The sequence below is a fragment of the Equus asinus genome, chromosome 8 (genome assembly GCF_041296235.1).
Source record: "Equus asinus isolate D_3611 breed Donkey chromosome 8, EquAss-T2T_v2, whole genome shotgun sequence".
Classification (NCBI taxonomy): Eukaryota; Metazoa; Chordata; class Mammalia; order Perissodactyla; family Equidae; genus Equus; species Equus asinus.
Window position 1 is genome coordinate 49,082,702 of NC_091797.1, and position 26,010 is coordinate 49,108,711.

At 43.1% G+C, this 26,010-nt stretch overlaps 1 protein-coding gene across 1 annotated transcript; it reads right to left on the minus strand.

Moving 5' to 3' along the window:
* Positions 1 to 1,253: 1,253 nt before the first annotated feature.
* Positions 1,254 to 6,664, minus strand: SOX4 (SRY-box transcription factor 4). The gene has a single exon (XM_044777008.2). It carries the CDS (start codon positions 5,381 to 5,383, stop codon positions 3,956 to 3,958), a length of 1,428 nt encoding a protein of 475 aa, XP_044632943.2. The 5' UTR covers positions 5,384 to 6,664; the 3' UTR covers positions 1,254 to 3,955.
* Positions 6,665 to 26,010: the final 19,346 nt, after the last annotated feature.

The following is a 26,010-nucleotide window of genomic DNA, read 5'->3' on the forward strand; positions in this document are numbered from 1 at the left end:
AAAGATATTACAATTGTAGAACACAAATGCACCTAAAACTAAATATATTAGAACACACGAAAGAAAAATTTGTAAACTACTAGCTAGAATCATCTTTAAAAGACTAAACGATCCTCAAACACCATAGTTATATTATTTTCGAGGGGAGAATTATTGCTTTTCATTGAACAAAAAAATTGCTTGTTTTGGACTATAAGCTCCAAAAATCTCTTCTTCCAGCTGTACATTTCAGGATGAAGGATAACCCCTTACCTACAAGCAATCTCCATGATTAAAGGGTTATTTCCAAACACTTCTGTTTATTAACCCCTCCTCTCCTGTGCTGAAAATGCAGCAGACATATAAAGCACACATTTTTAATTAACAAACATTTGGAAAGCGAAGGCGGGTTTTGTTAGTTAATGGCAATTATTAATCCTCAACATAAACAGGAAATAGTGCTAAGTGGCAGGCTCCAAACCAAATACTAATGGGCCTCAGGAAATCCAAAGTACTTTTTCTCCTTGCATGCAGGTTTCCATAATGCTGTTGTACCTGATGCTTATAAAACGTGTCAGTCTCCACTAGCTGAACATGTGCTCACAGAGCGGGAGGGGGTGGGAGAGCTTTCCTCTTAGCCCTCGCCCAGGCAACTTCTCCAGGCCATTCCTTTTGTCCAATTTTACTTCCATGAATAACCATGCTGGGCATGGCACAAAACCAAGATTTTAGCATCACATACACCTTTCTGCTTTTGAGCAAAAAATTTATTCAACTTTTACACTTCCTAATTGGTAATGGCCTTCTCCACCATATACTGACAATTTCACAGGCTCATTTGCTCTTAATCCGGAGAAAACAATTCTAGCCACTGCTAGGTGGTTCACGACGGCCAACTCAAAGAGAAAGCAGCTTCAGGAACATCAAGTTAAAAAACAGATGAGCCAGCCAGTTTCATCGGTAAAGAATTCTGTGCACGTTGCCCCTCCCCCTTTTCAAAAATTGAAGACAAAGGGCATTTATTTAAATATGGTAAACTCAGAAAATTCCTAGAAAGCGTGTAGAGTTGACACACATTCAGCTGACGCCATCATTTCAGGGTCAGGGCCTGCCAAATCTGCCGGAGAGGAACTTAGCACTCCCCAAGAAGATGGCAAGTAACAGGCTCCTCTAAGAACTGACTCGTTTCAAAGCTAAGGTAGATAGTGTAGTTTCTACTCAGGTAGGGCACTCCCAATGTCAAGCTTCGGGCATAATAATGACAAAAGTCAAGATTTAGGGTTCAGTTCCAGCTGATTTTATTTCCTTCTCAAAAAAAGTTATTTACAGAAGGTATATATCAACAATCTGACAGGCAGTGAACTTGACATGATTAGCTGGCATGATTTTTTCTTTTTTTCCTCCCCCAAACATTGTTTTTGTGGCCTTCAATTTTAAGACAAATATTCTACACGGCATATTGCACAGGATGGATGGCAAAAAAAAGTTTAAAAACAAAAACCCTTAACGGAACTGCCTTAAAAGGCAGACGTCCTAGTGCCTGTCATGTTATATTAAACATACATACACACAATCTTTTTGCTTATTATAATACAGACTTAAATGTACAAAGATGTTTTCCACTTTTTTCAATCTTTAAACACAACAGCTATAAACCTGAACACATATGCTATCGTCATGCCATAAGACTAAAACAATTATATTTAGCGACAAGTAGAAAGGATTAAATAGTCAAATACAAGAATGAAAAACGCAGTACATAGTGTCGCGAACTCAAATCGGCATTTAGATAGATCCAGTGGTTTAAACGGCACGTTTTTGCTTATAAAAAAAGTGCAAAAAAGATGTGGTTTACAAATTAAAGCTACAGGATCCCTTTTTGCTGTAAATGCACCAGTTTTAAAGCCTCTGGACAGGATAGTACTTTGTTTAAAAAATTTGTTTGTCTTAAAAGCATACAGTGTTTGGCTAATTCCCTCCCCTGTTTATAAGACTGGGGTCGAAGGGTGGACACTGGTGGCAGATTAAGGGATACTGTCACTTTAAGAAGCCTGCAGATTGAAGTGTAAACATGGAGAAATTAGGGGCTGATTTTTTAAACTGTGAGATATTAACCAGCCGCCCTATTATAAAAATCAGGAAATCCAAACAGCGATTTACACCGATTAACACCCCCTTTATATATTTTTTACAAAAATACACTGAGAAAATAATCAAACGTTTTCATCTCTCTTGTCTTTTTTTGTTTTTAAAAGTGTCAAAAGTCTACATTTAAATATAAAAAATTAAAAGTTAAAACTCTAGCCCTTCAGTGAAGGAGACGTAAAATGGCGTGGGTAACAACAACTACCAAAAAAAAAAAAGAAAAGAAAAGAAAGATAAAGAAGATAACAGAAGGAAGGAAGAAAGGAAGGAAGCAGAAAAAAAGAAAAAAAAAAAGCAAAAGAAAGGAAAGAAAAACAGGGACAAAGTAAGAAAAAAAATGTTTGGCCAGTATAAATACGTCCACATATAAAATGGCATCTGATTACATTTACAAGGAAAAAAAATACGAGGATGGAGCATCGGTGAGGGGAAAAAAACACGTCTTCTCATTTACACCTATAAGGAATAAACACATACACACTGAGAAAAAATTTGGTCCTGAATTGTTTTTTAAAGTCCAGCACAGATTTGAGTTGCGTTTGAATCCCTTAAAGAGTTAAGAATGAAAAAAAGCTGGTGATAATTTTGTTTGTAGGAATCAAACATAGCGCCATCTATCTGCTTTTTATATTATCCTACACTATTTTAAAAACTGCTCAACAGTCTTATACAGAAATCTTTAAAAGATAGACAGGATAACATGCTATATTAACCCCACCAGTGAAATAATCCAACACCATCACGATTCCGATTAAGAGAAGAAAAAAATCTTTTTTTTTTTCCCCGAAACCACTCGCCCTCCACTGCCCCGGTACCACATCAAAGTCTCCTCTCCTCCACGCCTGCGGGCCTGTGAAGTCGCACCTCACTGATTTCATATCTGCAGGAGGTGGAGGCCCCGGAGTCGCCGCCACCTTCTCCCGAACGTGCAAATCCATTTCAGTTTTATTAGGAGCCCCTTCCAGGCCAGTTCGTGTCCTTCTCTCCCCCGCCCCTCGCCCTCGCTGGTGTGGCTTCCAACTAGGTTCTCAGGTCATTTCCTAGCGCCGGTCACTCAACATCTCCTCCTCCGGCTGCAGGAGCCAGAAAGAAAAAAAAAAAAAAGGGAAGAAAAAGTAAAAGGAAAAAAAAAACCCCAAATCGGGAATTCACCAGCGTGGAGTCTCTCAGTCCCGGCGCTCGAACCTGCACGACCCCCAAACCTCTGCCGTCGGTCACACTCCACTCCCCGGAGCCTTCAGTCTTCTTCGGGGGAAAAAAAAGCGGGGGAGGACGGGGGTGCTGAGAACAAAATCCCCAGGGGCGCGTTGGATTTTTTTTTTTCTTCCTTCCTTCTCTCGTGACCAAGACAAGAAATAAAACAAAACAAAAACACCAAGGGGGCGATGAGAGAGGAACGAGATTCCTTCAGTCTCTAGAAAATTACCAGCTCGGCTTCTTGCTGGGGGTGCAGACAAGTCCGGAAGCTCGTTGGAAAACGGGGGTGGGGGGGGGCTCTCTTCAAGCAAAGGGGAGGAAACTCGAAGTCGCTTTTTCGCCATCAACAACACCACCAGTAACAACAATGAAAGGTCGCCCCCGTCTACCGCTGCCTCCCCCGCGTCCCCGCGGCCGGGGAGGTGGGGGGATGGGAGCGCGGATGCAAACGCGCCGCTGCGCTCCTCTCCGACGCCCGGGATGCGGCCCAAGCCGGCTCTGCTCACTTTTTTTTTTTTCTTTTCTTTTTTTTTTTCTTTTTCCCTTTTCTCTTTCCACTCTCTCTCTGTCCACTTTTTTGTTTTTCCTCTCTTGCCCCCACCCCCTGGCCCTCTTCTCCCAGCCCGCGCGCCCATCAGTAGGTGAAGACCAGATTGGAGATGCTGGACTCGAGCCAGTCTCCCGAGATCATCTCGCTCACCTCGGGCGTGCAGTAGTCCGGGAACTCGAAGTGCGAGCCGGAGCCGGGCTCGAAGTTAAAATCCAGGTCCCGGTCCAGCGCCGACGACGAGCTGAAACTGCCCAGGGACATGCTCTCAAAGTTTGAGCTGGGGTTCAGGTCGAGCAGGTCGTCTTCGAACTCATCATCGGAGGACGAGGAGCCCGAGGAGGAGGACGAGGACGACGAGTGGGACGAGGCCGAGGAGGACGCGTGCGAGGGCGCGCTGGACGGGGCGGGCGAGGCGGCGCGCAGGCTGGCGTAGCTGCGGTGATCGGCGGGCGAGCGGCCGGCGGCCGGCGACGAGGCGGCGCTGCTGCGGCCGCTCAGGCTCGGCCCGTCCGGCGAGCAGCCCGCGCCGCCGTCCTCGTACAAGCCCAGGGGGTCGCTGGGGTCAGCGCTCGCGCTCACGCCGCCGACGGGCGACGACGATGCGCCCAGGCCGCCGAACAGGTAGACGCGCTTCACCTTCTTCTCGGCCAGGTGCTTGCCCGGGGCGGCGAGGGCGGCGGAGGCCGCGGCCGCGGTGGAGGCCGAGGCCGAGGCGCCGGGAGTCCGCGCCTTGTACAGCGCGTGGTGGTCGGCGGCGGCGGCGCCCAGGGGCAGCAGGGCGGCGGCCCCCGCCTGCTCGGCCGCGAAGGACGAGGAGGCGGCGCCGGCCGCCGCTTTACCGCCGCCGCCGCCCGCCAGGATGAGCTTGGCGTGCGGTTTGCTGAGCCCGCCGCCCGCGCCGCCCGCCGCCTTGGAGCCGCAGCTCTTTTTCTGCGCCGGTTTGGAGTTGGCGCCGCCGCCGCTCGCGCCGCCGCCTCCTCCCCCCGCGTTGCTGCTCCCGCCGCCGCCGCCGCCCCCGTGGCCGCCCCCGCCGCTGCCACCGACCTTGTCGCCCTTCTCCCCTGGCTTGGGGGCGGCGGCCGAGGAGCTGGCGTTGGCGTTGCCGGACTTCACCTTCTTCCTGGGCCGGTACTTGTAGTCGGGGTAGTCAGCCATGTGCTTGAGGCGCAGCCGCTCCGCCTCCCGAATGAAAGGGATCTTGTCGCTGTCTTTGAGCAGCTTCCAGCGTTTGCCCAGCCGCTTGGAGATCTCGGCGTTGTGCATGTCGGGCGACTGCTCCATGATCTTGCGCCGCTCGATCTGCGACCACACCATGAAGGCGTTCATGGGCCGCTTGATGTGCCCGCTCGGCGTCTTGCACCAGCTCGGGTCGTCGGCCTTGCCGCCCGTGGAGGCGGTGGAGCCGGGCGTGGGGGAGGAGGCGATGCCCAGCTCGAGGCCGGCGCCCGAGTCCGAGCTCTCGCCGGCCAGCAGCGCTTCCGTGTTCTCGGCGTTGTTGGTTTGCTGCACCATGGCCCCGGCTCGGCGGGCGCCCACGCGCGCTCACACCCTCGCGGCGGCCGCGGCGCGATCGCCGGGCCCTCCGGGTTCCCCGGGCCAAGCACACGCCGGGCGGGAGGACGCGCGCGGCGGCCGAGCGGGCCCCTCCACTCCTCGCCGGGGCGGAGGCGGGCGAGGAGAGAAAAGTCTCCAAAAGATGCGGGCAAGGCGTACTCCGCCTCTTGCAGAGGAGTTATAGTTCCCAGGCTGGAGAGTCTCTCCCTCCCTCTCGCTCGCTCTCTTTCTCTCTCTCTCTCTCTCTCTCACCGTTCCGTAGTTTGCTCTGTCTCTCGGCTGAGTCTGGTCACCGTGTTGAAGTGGAGAGGAGTTTCTTGAATGCTGCTTGCTGAGCTTCCAAAGCAAGTTTCTCGCCGCCTCCCAGGCAAGTCTTTTTTTTTTTTTTCCTCCCCTGAAGCAGTTGATTCCAGTTCACCAGCGCTCTCAGGAGCTCAGGAAAGCGACATAGTCTCTATCACTTAGTCCCTTTGCTACAATGCAAAGCAAAAAAGACTCTGGCTCCAGGACTCTCTGTGGGCGGAATCGGTACTAAGGAGTTTGTGCAATTATTTTGTTGCAAGGTAGGAAGCCAAAAAGCCTTCATGCAACAGACTGGCATGAATAAATGTATGTTTTCCCCTCCCTTCTGCAAGAAGGGAGCTCTTAATGGCAGAGTTCCTCCAATGCAGACTCTTAAAGAGCGTGCAAGAACTAGCGACCCGGGAGCGAAGCAGGCCGCTTCCCCTCACACACTGTTTCTCTTGCTGCAGCTTAGAGCAGACCCCAATTCCGCCTCGCGCCTCTTTATCCTTCCACAGTCTTGGCCGCGGCCAATCAGCCGCTGTAACCAACGCTTCCTCGTGCCAAGCCCCTCCCCCGCGCTTCCCATTGGCTTGGAACCCGATGCAATAATAATCTCCGCGTGCAATGAGAAGCTCCATGTCTGACCTCATTCCAATTTACAGAGCAAACTTTTTAAAAGGGCTAGGAGTACAGCTGAGATTTCTGCTGCCTCTTTTTTCCTTTTGCTGTGTGTGTGTGCGTGCGCGCGCGGGTGTGTGTGTGTGGTGTGAAGAGGATGTTAATGCATGAAATTATTAAGGGGAGAGACGGAAATGTATTCTAACCATTATGTTAGATAACAAGGGGCTTAGAAGGGGGGTATGGGTGAAATACTGTAAATGGAAGCTTTCTGCTTAAAAGCCAAGTGATTATTTTTATTAGTTCTTTTCAGTATTGGAATAAAGAATCAGCCTCTGGTGCAAAATCTGTTCCTCGGCTCCTTCATAAAGCCAAGGATGTAAAAGGGGGAGGGAAAGCCACAACAGTAAATCAGTGGATATTGAAAACCATTAAGAAAGTGGTACCTAGACACCTGTCATCACAATTATTTTAACAACTCTAGGTACAGCACAGATGTTGATGTATTGTGCAAATCCCTTCAGAGCAATTTTTGTGCTGTTTGTGGAAGGCAGAGAAGAGGAATTTTTGCAATAATTACTTGCTCTCATAACCAAACAGGGGTTAACTATGGTTATTTCATGATTTAAACTACCCTGTAAATCCTGGATAGCCCAAACAGAGGAGCTTTCCACTGGAACACATTAGGCAGTGTGTTCCATAATTAACTCAATGGGAGAATTTCCATAGAGTTTTGTGTAGGATGATAATGGTGGGTAAAGGATGGGAATCGATTGGACCCTCTAAATATTTGTTTCCCACGTTTTCAGAATTAAAGATTGCTTCACTCTCCATCCTTCTCCCCTCAAAACCCTCCTCCTCCTTTCCTTTATGTATATTTTCTTCTGTATATTTGTTACTTGAATCAAATGGAACTAAAAGGCTAAGGCAAAAGAAACTGTAGAAGGAGGTGGTAATCGGGAGCAGAGGAGAATGGAAGCTCTGGTTTATATTAGCCCTGGCTGCTAGTCCTTCCTGGTTTTGTAACCCTGGGGTTTTCCTCATCTGTGATATGGGAACACCAGGAGCTACTTAAATAGGGTTCCTGTGAGGGTTCAGTGAGTTTAATGTATATTAAGCCCTCAATGAATGCTATTATCTTTCCCTTGATAATTCAAATGCCAGGCACTCCTTCTAGAAGAAGCAGCATGTTGTTCAAGAGACTCAAATTGAGGATGGCCACTGATGTGAAAAAATTATCACAGATCTTGGATGTGAACCATCGTGGGATGGTAGTGGCAGCCCTGTGGTCCCAATGATTTTTAAAGATAGGAATTTCGTGAAGAGCATGATGAAGAATGTGGCAAAGAAAAAGGTGTCTAGGTAATCAGAATACACGTTAATTTGGCCACAAAAATTACCTTTGTTCCAAGGTGTGAAAATCAGAATTCGAGTAAAAATTGCTCTTCCCTAACACCATAACTAGTAAACTTTCTATAGGCCAATGATAGGTGCTTCGGTAGGACCAACCCAACATAAGGTCAGCTTTCCATTCATATCAGGCTAGTCCTACACAGTAGATTTCTATTTATCTTGTCAAACGTTTAAAGTATGTAGGCTGGCGAGAGGCCCAGGTTGTCAGATTTAGAATTTTACTGGAAAGAGCACTCATTGGAGACATCTGACTGGATCTCCAAGGATCAACCACAAGCCAGAAAGTTTTTGTGGGTAAAAGCAAATAATTTTTGACCATTAGCTACCCAAGTTATATACTTTTTCTTTTAGAAGGGGAAACAAATCTTAAAAACAAACAAACAAAAAACCCACAGGCCCCCTTTTTGCCTATAACAAAGTTGGGTGTGTTATCATGCATTTTATTTTCTTGGAACTGAAACAGCAGAACACACCCCTCAGTGTCTCAATCTGACATAAAAATTGCTCTTAAGAGGTCTATTATTTATAAAATCAATATTTTCACCAGAATAAAAAAACATAAATACTATATTTATTTTGGGAGTTATACCAACTAATGATTTGAGGGTGTAGTTTGTGATAATTCAGTCAAGCTGAGTATCAATATAATTGATTATATTTCTAAAAGCCATTTATGCTTCCACCACTGAATATGATAGGGGAAAAGTGGAAGTTAATCAAAGTCATGGTAATTTTGTTTGTGCTTAAAGCACAGATTTTTAAAAGTGTGTACTAAAAAAATAGCCACTGGCCTATTTCTATTGTTAGATGTATTTTCTGTATTTCAACAAATCAAATAGATTTTAAGACACACCATTGTTACATGTCACTCAGGAAGAAAAACTGCCAATGAAACAGTGACATCCCCCTGATTGTAAGACATCTCCCTAGTTCAGAGATGTTGAAAATGACAAGGAAAACTTCTTAGAATTGAAGAAATATGGTATTAGTAATTTCCACTGACTTTATAAGATTATTATAGTCTATATGAATGCTTAGACTTCTGAAGTAGGTTTGTTCTTCTGTGTCAGTAGTGCTCTTAAAATGTAAGAAACCATGTGACAAATGGCCTTTGATTAAAGTCAGCCTCCTCACCAACTAAGTACGTGCAGGCTGGAATGTATTAGGCCTCTGAATACCAAATAACGAGAAAAGATTTCTGTGTTCTCACTACCTAACTTCGTATGCTTCGTAACCACTTCTCCATTACTGACATTTTTTCCCCAAATACCAGATATTTGGTGGCCCCTACTAAATCAGAACTCAGTGTTCCCTCTGCTGGCTTTGCAGTACATGAAGTAATTCTTAATGCTACTCTTTAAGCCATATTAACAGTAAACCAAGATAATTTTGCAAAGAAAAAAAATCCTGTTTTAGAATAATAGACTAATTGTCTTTAGGAGCAATGATGTTAGACATTTCAAATTTTGAATTAAGGTAAATATTTTATTTATTTCCCACTAAATAATAGAATTCTATTTGAGATGTAATATTTGCTAACTCATTTCTTTTCTCCTGCTCTCACACACCTGCCCAACATAAAATCTCACAGCCATGAAATGGTATGGGGTTTAGAGGGAAATAAGATTCTGTCCTATTGCTTAATACATTCCTATGGCAGAGAGGGGAAAAAAGCTGAAGGAAAATTAGTTTAACAAATCTCCTGGATTTGCACTGATTTGCTAGATTTTGCCTTGCCTCGGTTATAGAAAGTATGATTGTAGGAACTGGTCTGACCTGACAAGTGTTCAGTTCAAATAAAATAAAGAGGGAAAAAACCCTGTCTTCGTTGCTTTAGCAGACAGGGAAGAAACCCTGGGAAATCTGTTGTTATTGGCCTTTGTCAACTGAAAGGCCCCAGGCTTTTCGCTTCCACCCTTTATGGAAAGGAACCCTCCACCCGAGGCTAATTTACTTCTCAATCAAGTAGACAAACTTCACTCGCACTTGATCCTTTTGGGCTGATGAAGTGGTATTGGAACTGACTTCCCTTTTGGGGGTTGTATTGAAAAATAATATATGGAAGGATGTCTTACTTGTAAAATATCAAAGTAGGATTCTGGGGTAAAATGAAATCTAAGATTTATTTTTACTTAACCTAAGAGATAAGCACCCTGCGTTTCTAATAAATATTAACCACTTTCGCTCCCCTTCTAACCAGCGACCAGCACCTTGAGTTAGCACTTCATACCAATGCCAACTCATTTTTCCTTTCCTCTCAACTTTCTCATGAGAACAAGCAGAAAACTAGTGTTTGCCCGGGCCACGTAGATTTGAAGCATAATACGAGCTTCTGCTCCATTTCTCGAGGCGGAGGCGAGGCACACCCACCCGGAGCCTGGGTTGCCTCTGCCGCCAGCCGGCTCCCAATCTGGGGAGAAGCAGCCGCCAGGTGGCAGCGCTGAGCCTCCCTGCGCCCTCGCGGAGATGTGGGAAAACGTGGGGATGGCCAGACGACTTTCTTCTCTCCCTTCCTCCTCTCCCGAGCCCCTATCATCCCTCCACTACCTTTCTTAGGTAGCAGTTTAAACGAGCAGCGGTTAATAGGGTGTGTCAGTGAATTCTGATGATTTTTTTTCCTCATAAATCAAAGTTTAGGACAACCAACCGCCGCCTCCTGTTCACTCATCGGAAGCTCCCAGACACCGGGGAAGCCAAGGCTAGCTCCCGTTTGGATCTAGTAACTGAAGCTGGGAGATGATCCGTTACCATGGCCGTATCTTGCTGAAGCCGGAACGAGTCACAACGCGGTTTCTCCGCCAGCCACTCTCGATTTTGGAGATCGGCTGCAGAGAGACGGCGCGCGGTCCTTCAGGACTAGCAGAGGCCACCCCTTCTAAAAAAATGGTCTCCCTCGGCCAGAATGCCTCGCCGAGCGCCGCGGCTCGGGAGCGCAGGCACGGCGCCCTTTCTGCCCTGAGCCTGCCCAGGATTAAAGGCGCTCAGCCTCGTTCCGCCGCGGCGGTCGAGCCTCGCCTTTCGATTACAGTGACAGGGAGGAAATAAATTGGAATCGACTCGGGCTGTGCTTTTTGGAGGAAAGTCTTTCCTACTGTAAACATGTTTCAGGCGATCCTGTCAGCAGCACTTTAACACCCGTCTTCCGTTTAGGTTTTACGATCGGGAAAGGAGCTGAAGACGCGCGCGCGGGCGCGCGCGCACACGCAGCCCAAGTGAAGACGCCCCCGTGCCCTCGCGAGCTCCTAGCGCTCTGAAGTGGCAACCGGCCGCCGCTAGCCTGGGGGTCGTTTTACGGCCGCACGCTCCTCAATCCTCCTACCCCCAGAGCCCCCATGGCCTTTGGCGATGGTGCCCGGTTCCATCACTGACCGGAACTGACAGCCACTTGGCCCCCTTCTCCCGCGCGTGCCCACAACCTTCCCTCTGGACGCCTAAATGCCCTCTGCGCGCTGTGGGTCTGGAACCTACGCTCCAGCTGGCACACCACGTTCCTCCAGCGGCCGGGTATCCCCTCCCCTGTCCCTACAGGCTGAGGCCCCTTTAGCTTGCAGCAGCCTGGTCTCTTGCAGGGGGCAGAGGAGGGCGTGTGTGCGCGGCGGGCAGGGGAAGGAAAAAGCCGTGGGGCGAAGGAAGGTTGACAATTGGTTGCACTCGAATTCTCAAGAGTTCCCTCCCCAGGGACTTCGGCGGGGCAATCGTGCCTCAGTGCCCTCACTCAGTGCCCCTCACTCATGCGGGAAAGGCGGGGCTTGGGGACAGTCGCGGAGTCCGGGAGGGCCGCGAGGCGCCCCAGGGTGCCAAGCTCCCTTGCCAAGGGGTGCACCCGATGCCCCTAGTGATTCGGCCCCTGGTTTCAGGTCTGAGGAGAGGGACAGGTAAATAACTGGTAGAGGCTGCACCCCAGGCGCAGTTACTAGAAGCAAAGCTTCGTGGAGGGGTTCGGCTCGCTTTGTCCCCTTGGATTCGAGTGTCTGTCTTTCCGCGGACCACCGCGGCAGCCAGGCCCGGGAACAAGCGTCCAGGTGGGGCTGCCTCCCCCACCCCGGGGCGCCCCGAAACCATCCTAGTGACCCCAGCACACGGCGTGGCTGGGAGCACACCCCACGGGATCCCCACCCCCAACCCAACAGCCAAGTAGAAGCAATTACAGTTGGAGCCCCGCGGGGAAAGCGGCTGATTTCACTTATGGAAAAACGCTTAAACAAGAGCAAACCGAAGCCGACGCGAGCAAACCAGTTGACCTACAATTGGAGGTTGTGCGAGGGCGGGCTGAGGCGGGCGCGCCTGCCAGGGAGGGAAACCCGCTGGGGAGTGGGCAGAGGGAAGCGAAGCAAAATGTCAGATAAGAGACGAGAGGAAGAGGGGAGGGGGAGGAAGAAAGGCGCTTGGTTGCAGAGGGGAGATGGGAAGGCACGGAGCCCGCGAGGGCGACCAGTGACGCGGGTTAGAGGGGAAGGGCGGCGGGCGCGTGGCGGGCGGCGGGCGCAGGACGCGCGTGCTCGGCCGGGCACCCGATCTCCTCGCTCCCAGCCCTCCCCTTCCGGGATCCCGCCGCAGCCTGACATCACGTGTGGCGCAGACGGCGGCGGGGAAGCTGGAGGGGATGGGAGGGGAGGGGTGGAGTGGAGTGGGGTGGGGCAGGGACCAAAGAACTCAGTGCCCCACCGCGCCGGGCGTGGCGCACACCTGGCACCCGGGACTCGCCATCTGCTCCAGGCTCACCGCCTCTCGGGCCTGGGATGTGGGCTTGGAGAGAGATAAGGATACTGCCTGGGGAGTGGATGGCTTCGCGTCAACCGCCGCAGTGAACCCAGTCAATCAACGTTTATGGTGCTCCTACTGTGTGCAGAGCGCAGCCTTGGTCCCCTCCAGCTGCTGGGCTCAGGAACTGCGCCATCTGTTCTGTTATACCCGCAAGCTAGAAAAGAATCCTGTATATGTTGTTGTATAATAAATTCGCAATTTGAATAATAATGTATAAGCAAATTCGCCATGCCGAGGAGGGTGGTGGAGGCGGTTTGGGGGTTTGGAGAAGTGTGGGGTCTGGCAGAGTAAGGTTGGAAAGTTCTGTGATTTTTCTGAAGCACCAGTGGCCATTTACACCCTGTGCTTCCTGTCCCACATTCTCCCAACACAGATCAAAATGAACAATAACAATTTAAAGAAGTAATTTAGTGCCACTTAATCTGGGCTAGAAAGGTTCACAAATAACTGAAGGCTAGTCCTTAAACACTCCAACTTAATTTATTCATTTCACAGACCTCAGACCCAAAACACTGCCCTGTAACAAGTGTTTTGTAATGTAACTTTACTATCCTGAAAGAAAATTGGTGGATAATATAACCTACTAGCACCTAATTTTTTAAAAAAATCAACGTAATGCTCCAACTACAATATAAAGGAGATCTACAAGATACGTAATTTATAATAAAACAACGTACATTTCACATGTGCATGCTCAGGCTATCTTTCACTAGAACACCCAAAATGTTGTCTAAAATTCTCCCCAGGGAGTACTCCTGCCCAGATGTGAATTATGCATTTATGGGTGCCAGGCAAGTACTAAGTATGGAAATACTATTGATACTCCAAATTCTTAAGTTCACAGTGGATGTGGCAGCTTCTCAGGATAAATCAAGCAGGACTTCTTTCCTGTGGACCCTCCCCCATTGCCTCTGGATTTGGTCACATGACTTGCTTCAGCCAATGGGGCATTAGCAAGGCATGATGCAAGCAGAGGCTTGGTAAGCGCCTGCGTGTTGGGTTTTGTGCCCTCGAAACCTTGAGAGCATCGTATTGTGAAGAAGCTAGTCTAACTTACTGCAGGAGGAAAAGCCCTGTGGGGAGAGCTGAGTTGCTCTGCCAACACTAGCGTCTCAGGCATGTGACTGAGGCTATCTTGTACTTCAGTAGGATGGTCAGATGACTGCAGCCACATGAGTGATCCCAGATGAGTCCTGCAGAAGAATCACTCAGATGACAGCCCCCCAGAATTCTGAGAACAATAAATCGTTTCAAATCACTGTGTTGGGGGTGGTTTGTTACTCGGTAATAGGGGACAGAGTAGCATTAATTACAATACCATGTGAGAGATGCCAAAATACAATCCACCCAAGAAGGCTGTCTTTTCTTAATGACTCTGGATCTTCATTAGGAGTTCAATCAATATATTCATCAGTGCCCATGGTAGATATAGGGGTTAGCTGGTCTTGAATAACTCCAGACATCTTATCTACTTTGGTGACAAATTGTGCTCCTTTGCCGTTTCCCACACTTCCCTGAAACTCTTTCTCCCCTCAGGAGGCCTGCTACTCACTAGCAGTGTTGTTGTTATTGTTGTTTTGGTGAGGAAGATTGGCCCTGAGCTAACATCTGTGCCAATCTTCCTCCATTTCATATGTGGGATGCGCCTCAGCATGGCTTGATGAGCAGTGTGTAGGTCCTCACCTGAGATCTGGCTGCAAACCCTGGGCCACTGAATTGAGCGTAGGAACTTAACCACTACACCACCGGCTGGCCCCAGCAGTGCTGTTTTTTTTCCATCCCTGCCACCCCTGCTGTTTGTGGTCTCTCCTGGCTAGCTCTTTTCTCTTCACTTTTGTTCCCCCTTTTCCTTCTTCCTGGTCTCATTTCTCTCCCTTTTCTGCTATTGCTTCAATATTTATTTACTGATGGGCAGTAAACAGACCAACCATATTAAGCCTTCAATAATTTGTTTCTTTAGCTTATCTTGTTTTTTTTGCCATTGCTTTTGCTTATAAATTTCTTTCAGTCAGTTGATGGGGGAGGCATGACTATCAACTCTCTAGACCCTGGAAAAGTGTAGTGTTCACAGGCAGAGTGTATTTCTTTTTTAAAAAATATTATTATTATTATCATTATTATTATTATTATTTTGCAGGGAAAGATTCACCCTGAGCTAACATCTGTTGCCAATCTTCCTCTTTTTTTTTTTTCCTCCCAAAGCCCAGTACACAGTTGTGTATCCTAGTTGTAGGTCATTCTAGTTCTTCTATGTGAACTGCCCCCACAGCATGGTAACTGACAGATGGGGGGTGTGTTTCCCCGTGCAGAAGCAAACCTGGGCTGCCCAAGCAGTGGTCAGTGCTGAGCTTTTAACCACTAGGCCACCAGGGGTGTTTCTATATTATTATTTTTGATAAAACCTTATCTGCAAACGCATCTTTGAGAAATAACTTTCATCATCATCACTTATAAAAAATCTTTCTATTCTTTTTTTTTTTTAGGGATTGGCACCTGAGCTAACATCTGTTGCCAATCTTCTTTCTTCTTCTTCTTCTTCTTCTCCCCAGTCTCCCAGTACATAGTTGAATATTATAGTTGCAGGTCCTTCTGGTTGTGCTATGTGGGACGCTCCTCAGCATGGCTTGATGAACAGTGCCATGTCTACACCCAGGATCCAAACTGGTGAATCCCTGGACCACTGAAGCAGAACATGCAACTTAACCACTCAGCCACGGGGCCAGCCCCATATTCTTTTTTTTTTGTGCTCACCAATAGTCTAATTTTTATCCATCACCAGACATATATGCCCCTTTACCCCTTTCACCCACCCCTCCACCCCCTTCCGCTCTGGTAACCACTAATCTGTTCTCCTTATACATGTGTTTGTTTATCTTCCACATATGAGTGAAATCATACACTTTCTGTCTTTGTCTGGCTTATTTCACTCAACATAATACCCTCAAAGTCTAGCTGTGTTGTTGCAAATGGGACGATTTTGTCTTTTTTTATGGCTGAGTAGTAGTCCATTGTATGTATATACCACATCTTCTTTATCCTTTCATCCATTGATGGGCACTTGGGTTGTTTCCACATCTTGGCTATTGTGAATAATGCTGCAATGAACATAGGGGTGCATAGATCTCTTTGTATTGTTGATTTCATGTTCTTTGGATAAATACCCAGTGGTAGGATAGCTGGATCATATCAAATTTCTATTTTTAATTTTTTGACAAATCTCCATTCTGTTTTCCATAGTGGCTGTACCAGTTTGCAGTGTATAAGGGTTCCCTTTTCTCCACATCCTTTCCAACACTTACTATTTCTTGTCTTGTTAATTACAGCTATTCTGATGGGTGTGAGGTGATATCTCATTGTAGTTCTGGTTTGCATTTCTATCGGGTGTAATTCTAATGCCATGGGATGGTGTACTAGTCAGGGTTCTCCAGAGAAATAGAACCAGCAGGATATATATTGATTATGGAGGCTGATGAGTCCCAAGATTTGCAGTCAGCCAGCTGGAGACCCAGGAGGGCTAATAGTGCGGTTCCAGTCCAGAGGTAAGGAGGCTCAAACCCAAGAAGAGCTGATATTTCAGTTGGAATCCTAAGGCAGGAAAAAAACCAATGTCCCAACTTTCAGGCAGTCAGACAGGGGAAAAGTCAGCCTTTCGTTTGGTTCAGGCCTTCAGCTGATTGAGTGAGGCCGCCCACCTTAGAGAGGGGAATCTACTTGATTCAGTTTATCAATTTAAATATTAAACTCATCCAAAACCACCCCCCAGAAGCACCCGCAATAATATTTGACCAAACATCTGGGCACCTCGTGGCCCAACCACGCTGACATAAAATTAACCATCACAGACAGTTACCAACAATCCTGCCTTACAGAAATGACTTTACTCAAGGATGGTCTTTATGTATAGGTTTGAATAAATAGCCACCCAAGAAGACACCTTGATGGAAAATAGGGAAGATCTTCAATCCTCCCTTCTGATATCTTACCTCTCCAACCAATAAATAACAGCAAAGTTTCCATAATTAGGATTCATCCCTTCAGATTATAAAATACGTATATATAATATATATTTTGTATGTGTGTGTGAGGAAATTCGGCCCTGAGCTAACATCTGTTGCCAGTCTTCCTCTGTCTTATATGTGGGACACCACCACAGCATGGCTTGATGAGCAGTGTGTAGGTCCACACTGGGATTGAACCCATGACCCCCTAGGCTGCTGAAGCAGAGTGTATGAACTTAACCACTAAGCCACCAGGTTGGCCCCTATAAAATATATTTTTGTAATTAAAATTCAGATTATCCACGAAGCTGTTGTACTGAGCTACTATTAGGCAATAACAGCTTACAGTGCAGTTCTTTATAACAGCTGTTCTAGTCGGTTCAAGTAGATTTTAACATGGGCAGGAGCGGTTGGGGAGAGGGAAAGAGAGAAGATCACTTTGAGAAGGGGAGGTGTGAATGTAGTGCTCTCAGCTAAAGGGTCTGGGATGATAGGTGAGAAAAGAAAGAACTGAAGGTTAAAATATGCTGCCCTTCTTAAACACACAGCTTTAATTTCTTGAGACTGGAAAGTCCCCGATGTTAATATGCAAGATAGTATCACTGGAATTGCTTCAAGTTTAAGGTATGATATGGCTTAGCTCAGAATAGATAGAGCTTTCCTTTTCATGTATATGCCTCAAGGGTAAAGTGAAAAAGAAAAAAAAAAAGACTCCTGAGGAAATTCCATACCATGTAATTAAAGGATATTCTTCACTGACTTTCCTTTAGAAGTAATTTTATTATGATAATCTTTGCCTATAATACTAGTAGTCCGAACAACAGTTTTTAGATGATTAGAACTTGGAGGATTTTTTTTAAAAAGCAATAATCAGAGAAAATGTTATGTCTTTGTGTTGGTTTAGGTATTCTTTACTGTATTTGTCTTAATAGATGGACTATGCTGAGATGTAGCAATGTCCTGAAAACTCAACGACTCAACACATTCAAGTTATTTCTTATTGATGCAAAGTCTACTGTGGGCCCAGGAACTCTCCAGGATGGCTGTCTTTCCCAGCACTTTCTCAGGGTACTAGACTGAGTGGCTCCCTATCTAAACATGTGGCCTCCATGGTTGCCCTGAAAGGGAGAGCGTACAGAACTCCCACTCACTCTTAAATGCCTCTTCCCAGAAGTCACACCTATCATTTGTGCTCATAGCCCATTGGACAGAACTAAGCACATGGCCCTGCCAGAAGGCTTGAAATATGGCTCTCCTCTGTGCCCTAGGAAAGAGGAAAAATGGGTATGGGTGAATATTAGAAATTTGTTCCGCATTACTTATGGAATTGATATACCCCATCTAAATATGCAATGAAGTGAATTTGTTTTAAGGAAATCCTGTTTTCCTTTTGGCTGCATGTAAAAATCAAAGTTACACTCTGCCAGGAAAAATTTTTACCTGGACTAATATTTTAGGATATTGTTCTTTCTTTTTATTTTTCTTCAGATTTTTTTATTGAAGTGTAATTGACATACAGCATTATATTAATTTCAAGTGTACAGCATAACAATTTAATATTTGCATATAGTGCAAAATGATCATCATAATAAGTCTTGTTAACGTCACCATATATAGTTACAGATTTTTTCTTGTGATGACTGTCATTATTTTTTTTAATTTGTTAATTTTTTTATTGATGTTATGATATTTTACAACATTGTGAAATTTCAGTTGTACATTATTATTTGCCAGTCATCTTATAGGTGTGCCCCTTCACCCTTTGTGCCCACCCCCCACCCCGCTTCCCCCTGGTAACCACTAAATAGTTCTCTTTGTCCATGTCTTTGTTTATCTTCCACATGTGAGTGAAATCATACAGTGTTTGTCTTTCCCTATCTGGCTTATTTCACTTAACATAATACCCTCAAGTTCCATCCATGTAGTTGTGAATAGGACAATTTTGTCATTTTTTATGGCTGAGTAGTATTCCATTGTATATATATATACCATATCTTCTTTATCAAGTCATTAGTCGATGGGCACTTAGGTTGCTCCACGTCTTGGCTATTGTGAATAATACTGCAATGAACATAGGAGTACATGGGTCTCTTGGAATTGCTGATTTCAAGTTCTTTGGATAGATACCCAGTAGTGGGATGGCTGGGTCATAGAGTATTTCTATTTTTAGTTTTTTGAGAAATCTCCATTCTGTTTTCCACAGTGGCTGCACCAGTTTGCATTCCCACCAGCAGTGTATGAGGGTTCCCTTTTCTCCACAACCTCTCCAACATTTGTTATTTTTTGTTATAGCCATTCTGGTGGGTGTAAGGTGATATCTTAGTGTAGTTTTGATTTGCATTTCCCTGATGATCAGTGATGTTGAGCATCTTTTCATGTGCCTATTGGCCATCTGTATATCTTCTTTGGAGAAATGTCTGTTCATATCTTCTCCCCACCTTTTGATTCTGTTGTTTGATTTTTTGTTGTTGAGTCTTTGTTATTTTTAAAGCTACACTTTTTTTTGGTGAAGAAGATTGGCCCTGAGCTAACATCTGTTGCCAATCTTCCTCCTTTTTTTCCCCCAAAGCCCTGGTACATAGTTGTATATCCTAATTGTAAGACATTCTAGTTCCTCTATGTGGCGTGCTGCCACAGCGTGGCTTGATGAGCAGTATGTAGGTCTGCGCCCAGTATCCAAACCTGCAAACTCCGGGCTGCCGAAGCAGAGCATGCGAACTTAACCACATGGCCATGGGGCTGGCCCCATGGGATATTGTTCTTTTTTATTTTTTTAACCTATACTAAGATCCAAAAAAATCATTAGAGACATCAACACTTCTGCTTCTGACTATGATGTGATAGTAGCAGAAAGCTATCACAACTAGGAAAAAAGAGAGATTACAAAAATCATATTTTTAAAGATATTAGAGAGCTATAGCATATATGACTAGAAGCAATAAATTTTAGAGAGAGAGGAGGCTTTCCTATGCGAGCAAAGGCCATTTTCTTGTCTGGGAGCATTTGCTGTCTGGGCATAGGCTGTCATAGGAAAGAAAAGGGGAAAACCAGAACTTTTTATGTCCATGTGGGTTGGCATGGACAAGTTGGAATCTACAAGGTCATCCAATGAATAGCTATTTTCCCCCACAGGATATTTGCTGAGTGCTAGGGCAGTATAGAAGGCTGGGAGGCTGAGCCACAAAGAGAGAAATCAGCTGCAGACCAAGTCATGCTAGAGGAAGGCACATGCAAGAAATATTTGTATAGATATATAAAATGTACATATATATGTAGAGAGAGAGAGTGAGAGACTGACAGACAGATGGAGGGAGAGAGAGAAATTCTCCTTTTAAAAACATTTTTATATTTATATATATGAAACAATATATCTCCCTTTCAAAATACTTGCCAGATATTGAACCTGGATGAGGTGAAAAGCTAAAGAGCCAAGCCCCAAATCTCTGAGGGCCAGAACTTTAAGGGTAGAAAAGGCAGAGACAGAGACTCACCAGCTCTCAATCAAATCTAGAGGAAGCCCTTCCCCAAAAAGGGGCTGGGCTAGGAGTGCAAAATAAAATCTCCTGAAGTCTCCTGGTACTTAGAAGACAAAGTTCCACCGGAGAGTGGAGGCTGCAACAAACACAAGGAGGTCTGGCCTACAAGACGTTTGAAACCACAGATGGACTGAGTCTAACTAAAGGTGTGAGCCAATCCCCAACTAGCACCATTCTTGGTTGGGTTGAGATGGTCAGCACCTCACCTTTTCTGCTTAATAGACAAAACCACAAACCCTCTCTGAGGGAGAAAGAATAACACTTTCAGTCTCTATGGTTCTTTTATATATAATGTTCATCATCCGATACCAAATTAAGAGATATACAAAGAAGCAGGAAAATGTAACTGATCAAGAGAAAAAGTAGACCAGATGTTAGAGTTAGCAGACATGGACTTTAAGTATTACACTTCTAAGTATTAAGTATATATACTTATATATATTTATAATTATTTGTGTATTATATTTATAATTATTTACATAATATATAATTATTAATTATTTATATAATTATAAATATTATACTTATAAGTATTACAAGTATTATATTATATATTATATAAGTATTAATAAGTATTATAAGTATTATGTAAGTATATAAGTATATTATATAAGTATTATAATATAATACTTATAAGTATTAAGTATTATAAGTATTTTTAGTAGAAGAAAATATGGAAACATTAGATGGAAAGATGAAGTATTTAAACAGGCAATTGGAATCTTTAAAAAAGAAACAAATGGGCATTCTAGAAATATTAAGTATACTACCTTAAATTAAGAGCTCACTGGATATGTATTATATAAAATTGGAAAAAGGAAAAGACAAGATTAGTGAATCCCAAAACAGGAATACACAGATGCAAATGTAAGTACAGGAAGAAAGAAATGGAAAGAATAAAACAGAGTACAAGAGATATAAGGCATACAGATAGATGGTTTAGCATTGTGTTATTATAGTTTTATAAGGTGAGAAGAGAGAGTCGGTCAGAAGCAATGTTTGAAGTGATGATAACTGAGAATTTTCCAAAATCGATGATAGATATAAATCCATAGGTCCAAGAATCTTAGTGAACCTCAAGCATCTTAAAACAAAGAGAAAACCTTAAAATCAGCCAGAGAGGGAAAAAGACACAGTATACTAAAAGAAAAAAAAGTAAGACTTATGACTGACTTTGCAATGGAAACTCTGGAAGTCAAAGGACAATATAATTACGTCTTTAAATTGCTGAAAGATAAAAAAGAAACTCTCTACTTAGAATTCGAGCAAAGGAAAATATCCTTCAAAAATGAAGCCTAAAAACAAAAAGAATTTAGAGAAACAAAAGCTAAGAGATTTTTGTCTCTAGCAGACATACACTATAAGGAAGATTAAAAAGTTCTTAAGGCTGAAGGGAAATAATCCCAGATAAAAGCACAGAAGTACAGGAAGGAATGAAAAACATAAGAAAGGGTAAATACATGGGTAAATATGAAAGAATATTGACTGTTTAAAGCAATCATGGTAATTGTGTCTTACGGGGTTTATGTATAGAAGTAAAATACATGGCAACAATTGCACAGAGTGGGAGGGATGCAATGGAGTTAAACTTCTGTAAGTTTCTTGCATTGTTTGGGAAGTAGACTATAATAAGTCAAGGTCGCATATGCAAATTTTTAGTGTAGCCACTAAGCCACTGAAAGCACAGTACAAATAAATATAACTAGAAAGCTAATAGAGGATATAAAATGGAATATTAAAACATATTTGAGTGATTCAGAAGTAGGCAGAAAAGGAGGAGAAAGGAACAAAACACAGAACAAATAAAAACAAAATAGCAAGATCATAGACTGATAAGCAAACCAAATCAGTTATGGCATTGAGTATGAATGGGCTAAACAGTCCTATTAAAAGATCAAGATTGCCAAATTGGCTTTTTTTTTTTTTCTGCTTTATCCCCCCAAACCCTGCCCCCCCCCCACCCCCCGTACACAGTTGTATATCTTAGTTGCATGTCCTTCTAGTTGTGGGATGTGGGACGCTGCCTCAACGTGGCCTGACGAGCGGTGCCATGTCTGCACCCAGGATCCAAACCCTGGGCCTCCGCAGCAGAGCACGAGAACTTAACCACTCAGCCACGGAGCCGGCCCCTCCAAATTGGCTTCTAAAAGAACTCAGATGCTGTTTACAAAAGATACATTTTAAATATAAGAATATAGGCAAGTTAAAAGTAAATAGATAAACAAAGCTGTGCTATATAAACACTAACCAAAAGGAAGCCAGTGTATCTATATTAATATCAAAGAGACTTTAAGGTAAGAAATATTCCTAGAGATAAAGACATTTCATAAAAATAAATGGATTGAGCAACAGGAAAACAATAAAAAAATAACTTGTGTGCACCTAAAAACATAGTTTTAAAATATATAAAACAAACAGACAAAAATGACAGAACTAAAAACAAATCTAAAATCTAAGTTGGAGTTTTTTTGGTTTTGTTTTGTTTTGTTTTATTTTGGTGAAGAAGATTGGCCCTGAGCTACCATCTGTGCCAGTCTTCCTCTGTTTTATGTGGGATGCTGCCACAGTGTGGCTTGACAAGTGGTGCTAGGTCTACGCCCAGGATCTGAGCCAGTGAACCCCAGGCCACAGAAGTGGACTGTGCAAACTTAACCACTATGCCACTGGGCCGGCCCTTACGTTGGAGATTTTAACATCTGTGAATAAATGATAGATCAAAACAATAAAACACCAGTAAGGATATGAGAGGTTTAAACAACAATGTCAGCTAACTTGACCTAATTAACTTGGGTAAAACAATACACCCAACAACTGCAGATGCACAATCCTTATCAAAAGAGATTAAATTGTGTGTCTTAAATCAAGTTTCAGTAAATTTCAAAAGACTGGTATTTCACAGAGTGTATCTGTGATCACAGCAGGATTAAACTAAAAATCAACAATTGAAATGTAATCAGAATATCCCCAAATGTTTCAAAATTAGGCAGCATACTTTTAAATGACCCACACTCCAGAGGAGAACTCATAGTAGAAATTAGAAATTATTTGAACAGACTGAAAGTGAAAATGTGACGTATAAAACACATGTACTCAGGAAAGTTTATAACTTTATGTGTTACAAAAGAAAATCAAAGACCTCTTTAATCCCAACTGAAGAAACTGGAAAGGGTAAATTAAACCCAGTGGATATAGAAGGAAGAACAATTATACTGATAAGCTCAGAAATCAGTGTGATAGAAAGAAGATGCACTACAAAGAAAAATGTCAAGTTGGTTCTTGGAAGGGATTAATACCCCTAGCAAGAATGATAGAAAAAAGTAAAACACAAATTACCAATATCATAAATTAAAAGAGTACATCCATACAGCGTATACAGACATTAAAAAGATGAGAAAAACGTAATCAATAACTGTATACCCACAAATGAACAACTTCAAGGAAATGGGAACATTCCTTGAATAACACAACTTACAAATATTGATACAAAAAGAAACCATAATAGTTCTATATCTATTAAAGAAATTGAATCTATAATGTAAAAATCTCCACACCAAGAAAATGCAAGGCTCATATCACTTCACTGGTGAATTTTCCAAAAATTTAAGAGAGAAGTAGCACTGATTTTACAAGAAAAATTTCAAAGACTAAAGAAAGAAGTGATACTTCACAATTGATTTTATGAGTCCACACAAGTTCAACACCAAAACCTGGCAAGGATATTACAAGAAAAGAAAATTATACTCCAATATTCCTCACGAATGGAGATGCAAAAATTATTTTTAAAATATTAATAAGTCAAATCCAGCAATATATAAAAAGGGGTTCTAGGTAGTTTTGCCATAAGCCTCTTTGCTGCAAGCATTTTCACCACAAACATTTTTGCTGCATGCCTAATTGGCCATCAGGTAATTTTGCTGTAAAAGAGAAAATAACGAAAAATAAAAGAGGGACGTTAGAAAAGATGTAATGAAACATGAAAAATTAATAAAATAAAAAAGATTTTATTGCAAAAAATGAAAATACAAAATATTTGAATACATTTAAAATGTGTGTAGATTCATGGTGATACTGCACAAATAACTGATTTTATTTTGTGGATTGTACCTAAGCACTTGGCTTTGAAGTCTTTTGTTCATATTATTATACATTTTTTTCTTGTTAATTCACCTCCTCCTTTGACATTGCACTTTTCCTTTTTTGCTAAAATATGTTCTTTCATTAAGAGAGGTATCAGTTTCCAAATACTAAGATGCATATTTGCAACTGAGCCTTGTACTGCATTGTGAAACCCACTATTGTCACATGTCCATTGACAGACAGTCCAGAATTCTATGTGAAATCTGGGAGGCATGGTTGTGCTCACTGAAGGATTTGGAAACTGATGTTACCATTTTCTAATATGGTATGCAGTCTGGCTTTACATTCTCTTATCTGTACCTTAATTTGTATCTTTATACTCTCTTATTTTTACACCCTCCTATTTGTCAACCAGTTATTTTATCTTTCATGACAAAATTGCCTTACGGCCCATTAGTTGTGTGGTGAAAATATTTGTGGTGAAAATGTGTGAGGCAAAGATGTTTACAGTGGAGATGCTTACAGCAAAACTACTGCATACAATAAAAAGGATAATACATCATGACCAAGTAGGGTTTAGTTCAGGAATGCAAGGATGGTTTAACACTTAAAAATAAATCAATGTAATACACTACATTAGCAGAATAAGGGAGGAAAAAACATATGATAATCTCAATGAATGCAAATATTAAAAATAAAAAGCATTTGGAGCCAAGCCTGATGGCCTAGTGGTTAAAGTTCTGTGTGCTCTGCTTCGGTGACCAGAGTTCAGTTCCTGGGCATGGAACCACGCCACTCATCTGTCACTCGCCATGCTATGGCAGTGGCTCACACAGAAGAAGAACTAGAAGAACCTATAACTATCAAATATACAACCATGCACTGGGGCTTTGGGGAAAAGGAGAAGAAAAAAGAGGAAGATTGGCAACAGATGTTAGCTCAGGGTGAATCTCCCCCCCACCCCTCAAAAAAGCATTTGATAAAAATCACCATCTAGTTGGATAAAACCTCTCAGCAAAGTAGGAATAGAAGGGAACTTTCTCAATCTGATAACCCTAAAATTATACTAGGATTTGGAACACTTTTCTGCCTGAAGTGGGAAACAATACAAGGATATCTCTTCTCATCACTTTTATTCAGTCATTTGCTGGAGACCCTAGCCGATATAATAAGGCAAGAAAAAGTAATAAAAGATATAAAGATCAGAAAACAAGAAATAAAGCTGCTTTTATTCATAGATGACATGATTTTAAATACAGAAAATCCAAAGAATCTACGAACTATTCAAATTAATAAGTGAGTTCAATATAGTCAGGATGCAAAAATGAATTGTATTTCCATGTACTAACAACAAACAAAACAAAATGTAGTATCAAAAATTATAAAATACTTAGGAATAAATATAATGAAAGAAGTGAAAAGCCTCTACCCTGAAAACTACAGAACTTTTCTGAGAAATTGAAAAAACCTAACTTAAGAGGTATACCTTCTTTTGAATTGGAAAACGGAATATCATAAAAGATGTTGATTTTTCTGAAATTGAACTGTAGATTAAATGCGATCCAAACAAAATTCTAATATTTTGTTTGTTTATTTTGTGGAGATAGCCAAGCTGATTCTAAAATTTATGTGGATGTAGCCCAACTAATTATAAAATTAAATGGAAATGCAAAAGACCTATCAGTCAAAAAAAATCCTGAAGAAGAGAAACAAAGGTGGAGAATTTATTACCCTACCAGATTTTAAGAGCTATAGTAATTAATGCAGTGTGGTATTGGTGTAAGACTAAACAAATTATAGACCAAATGAACAGAAAAGAGAGTCAGAAATAAACTCACACCTATAGAATTATTTGAAAAGATATGTATCAGGGAAATACAAAATACAACCACAA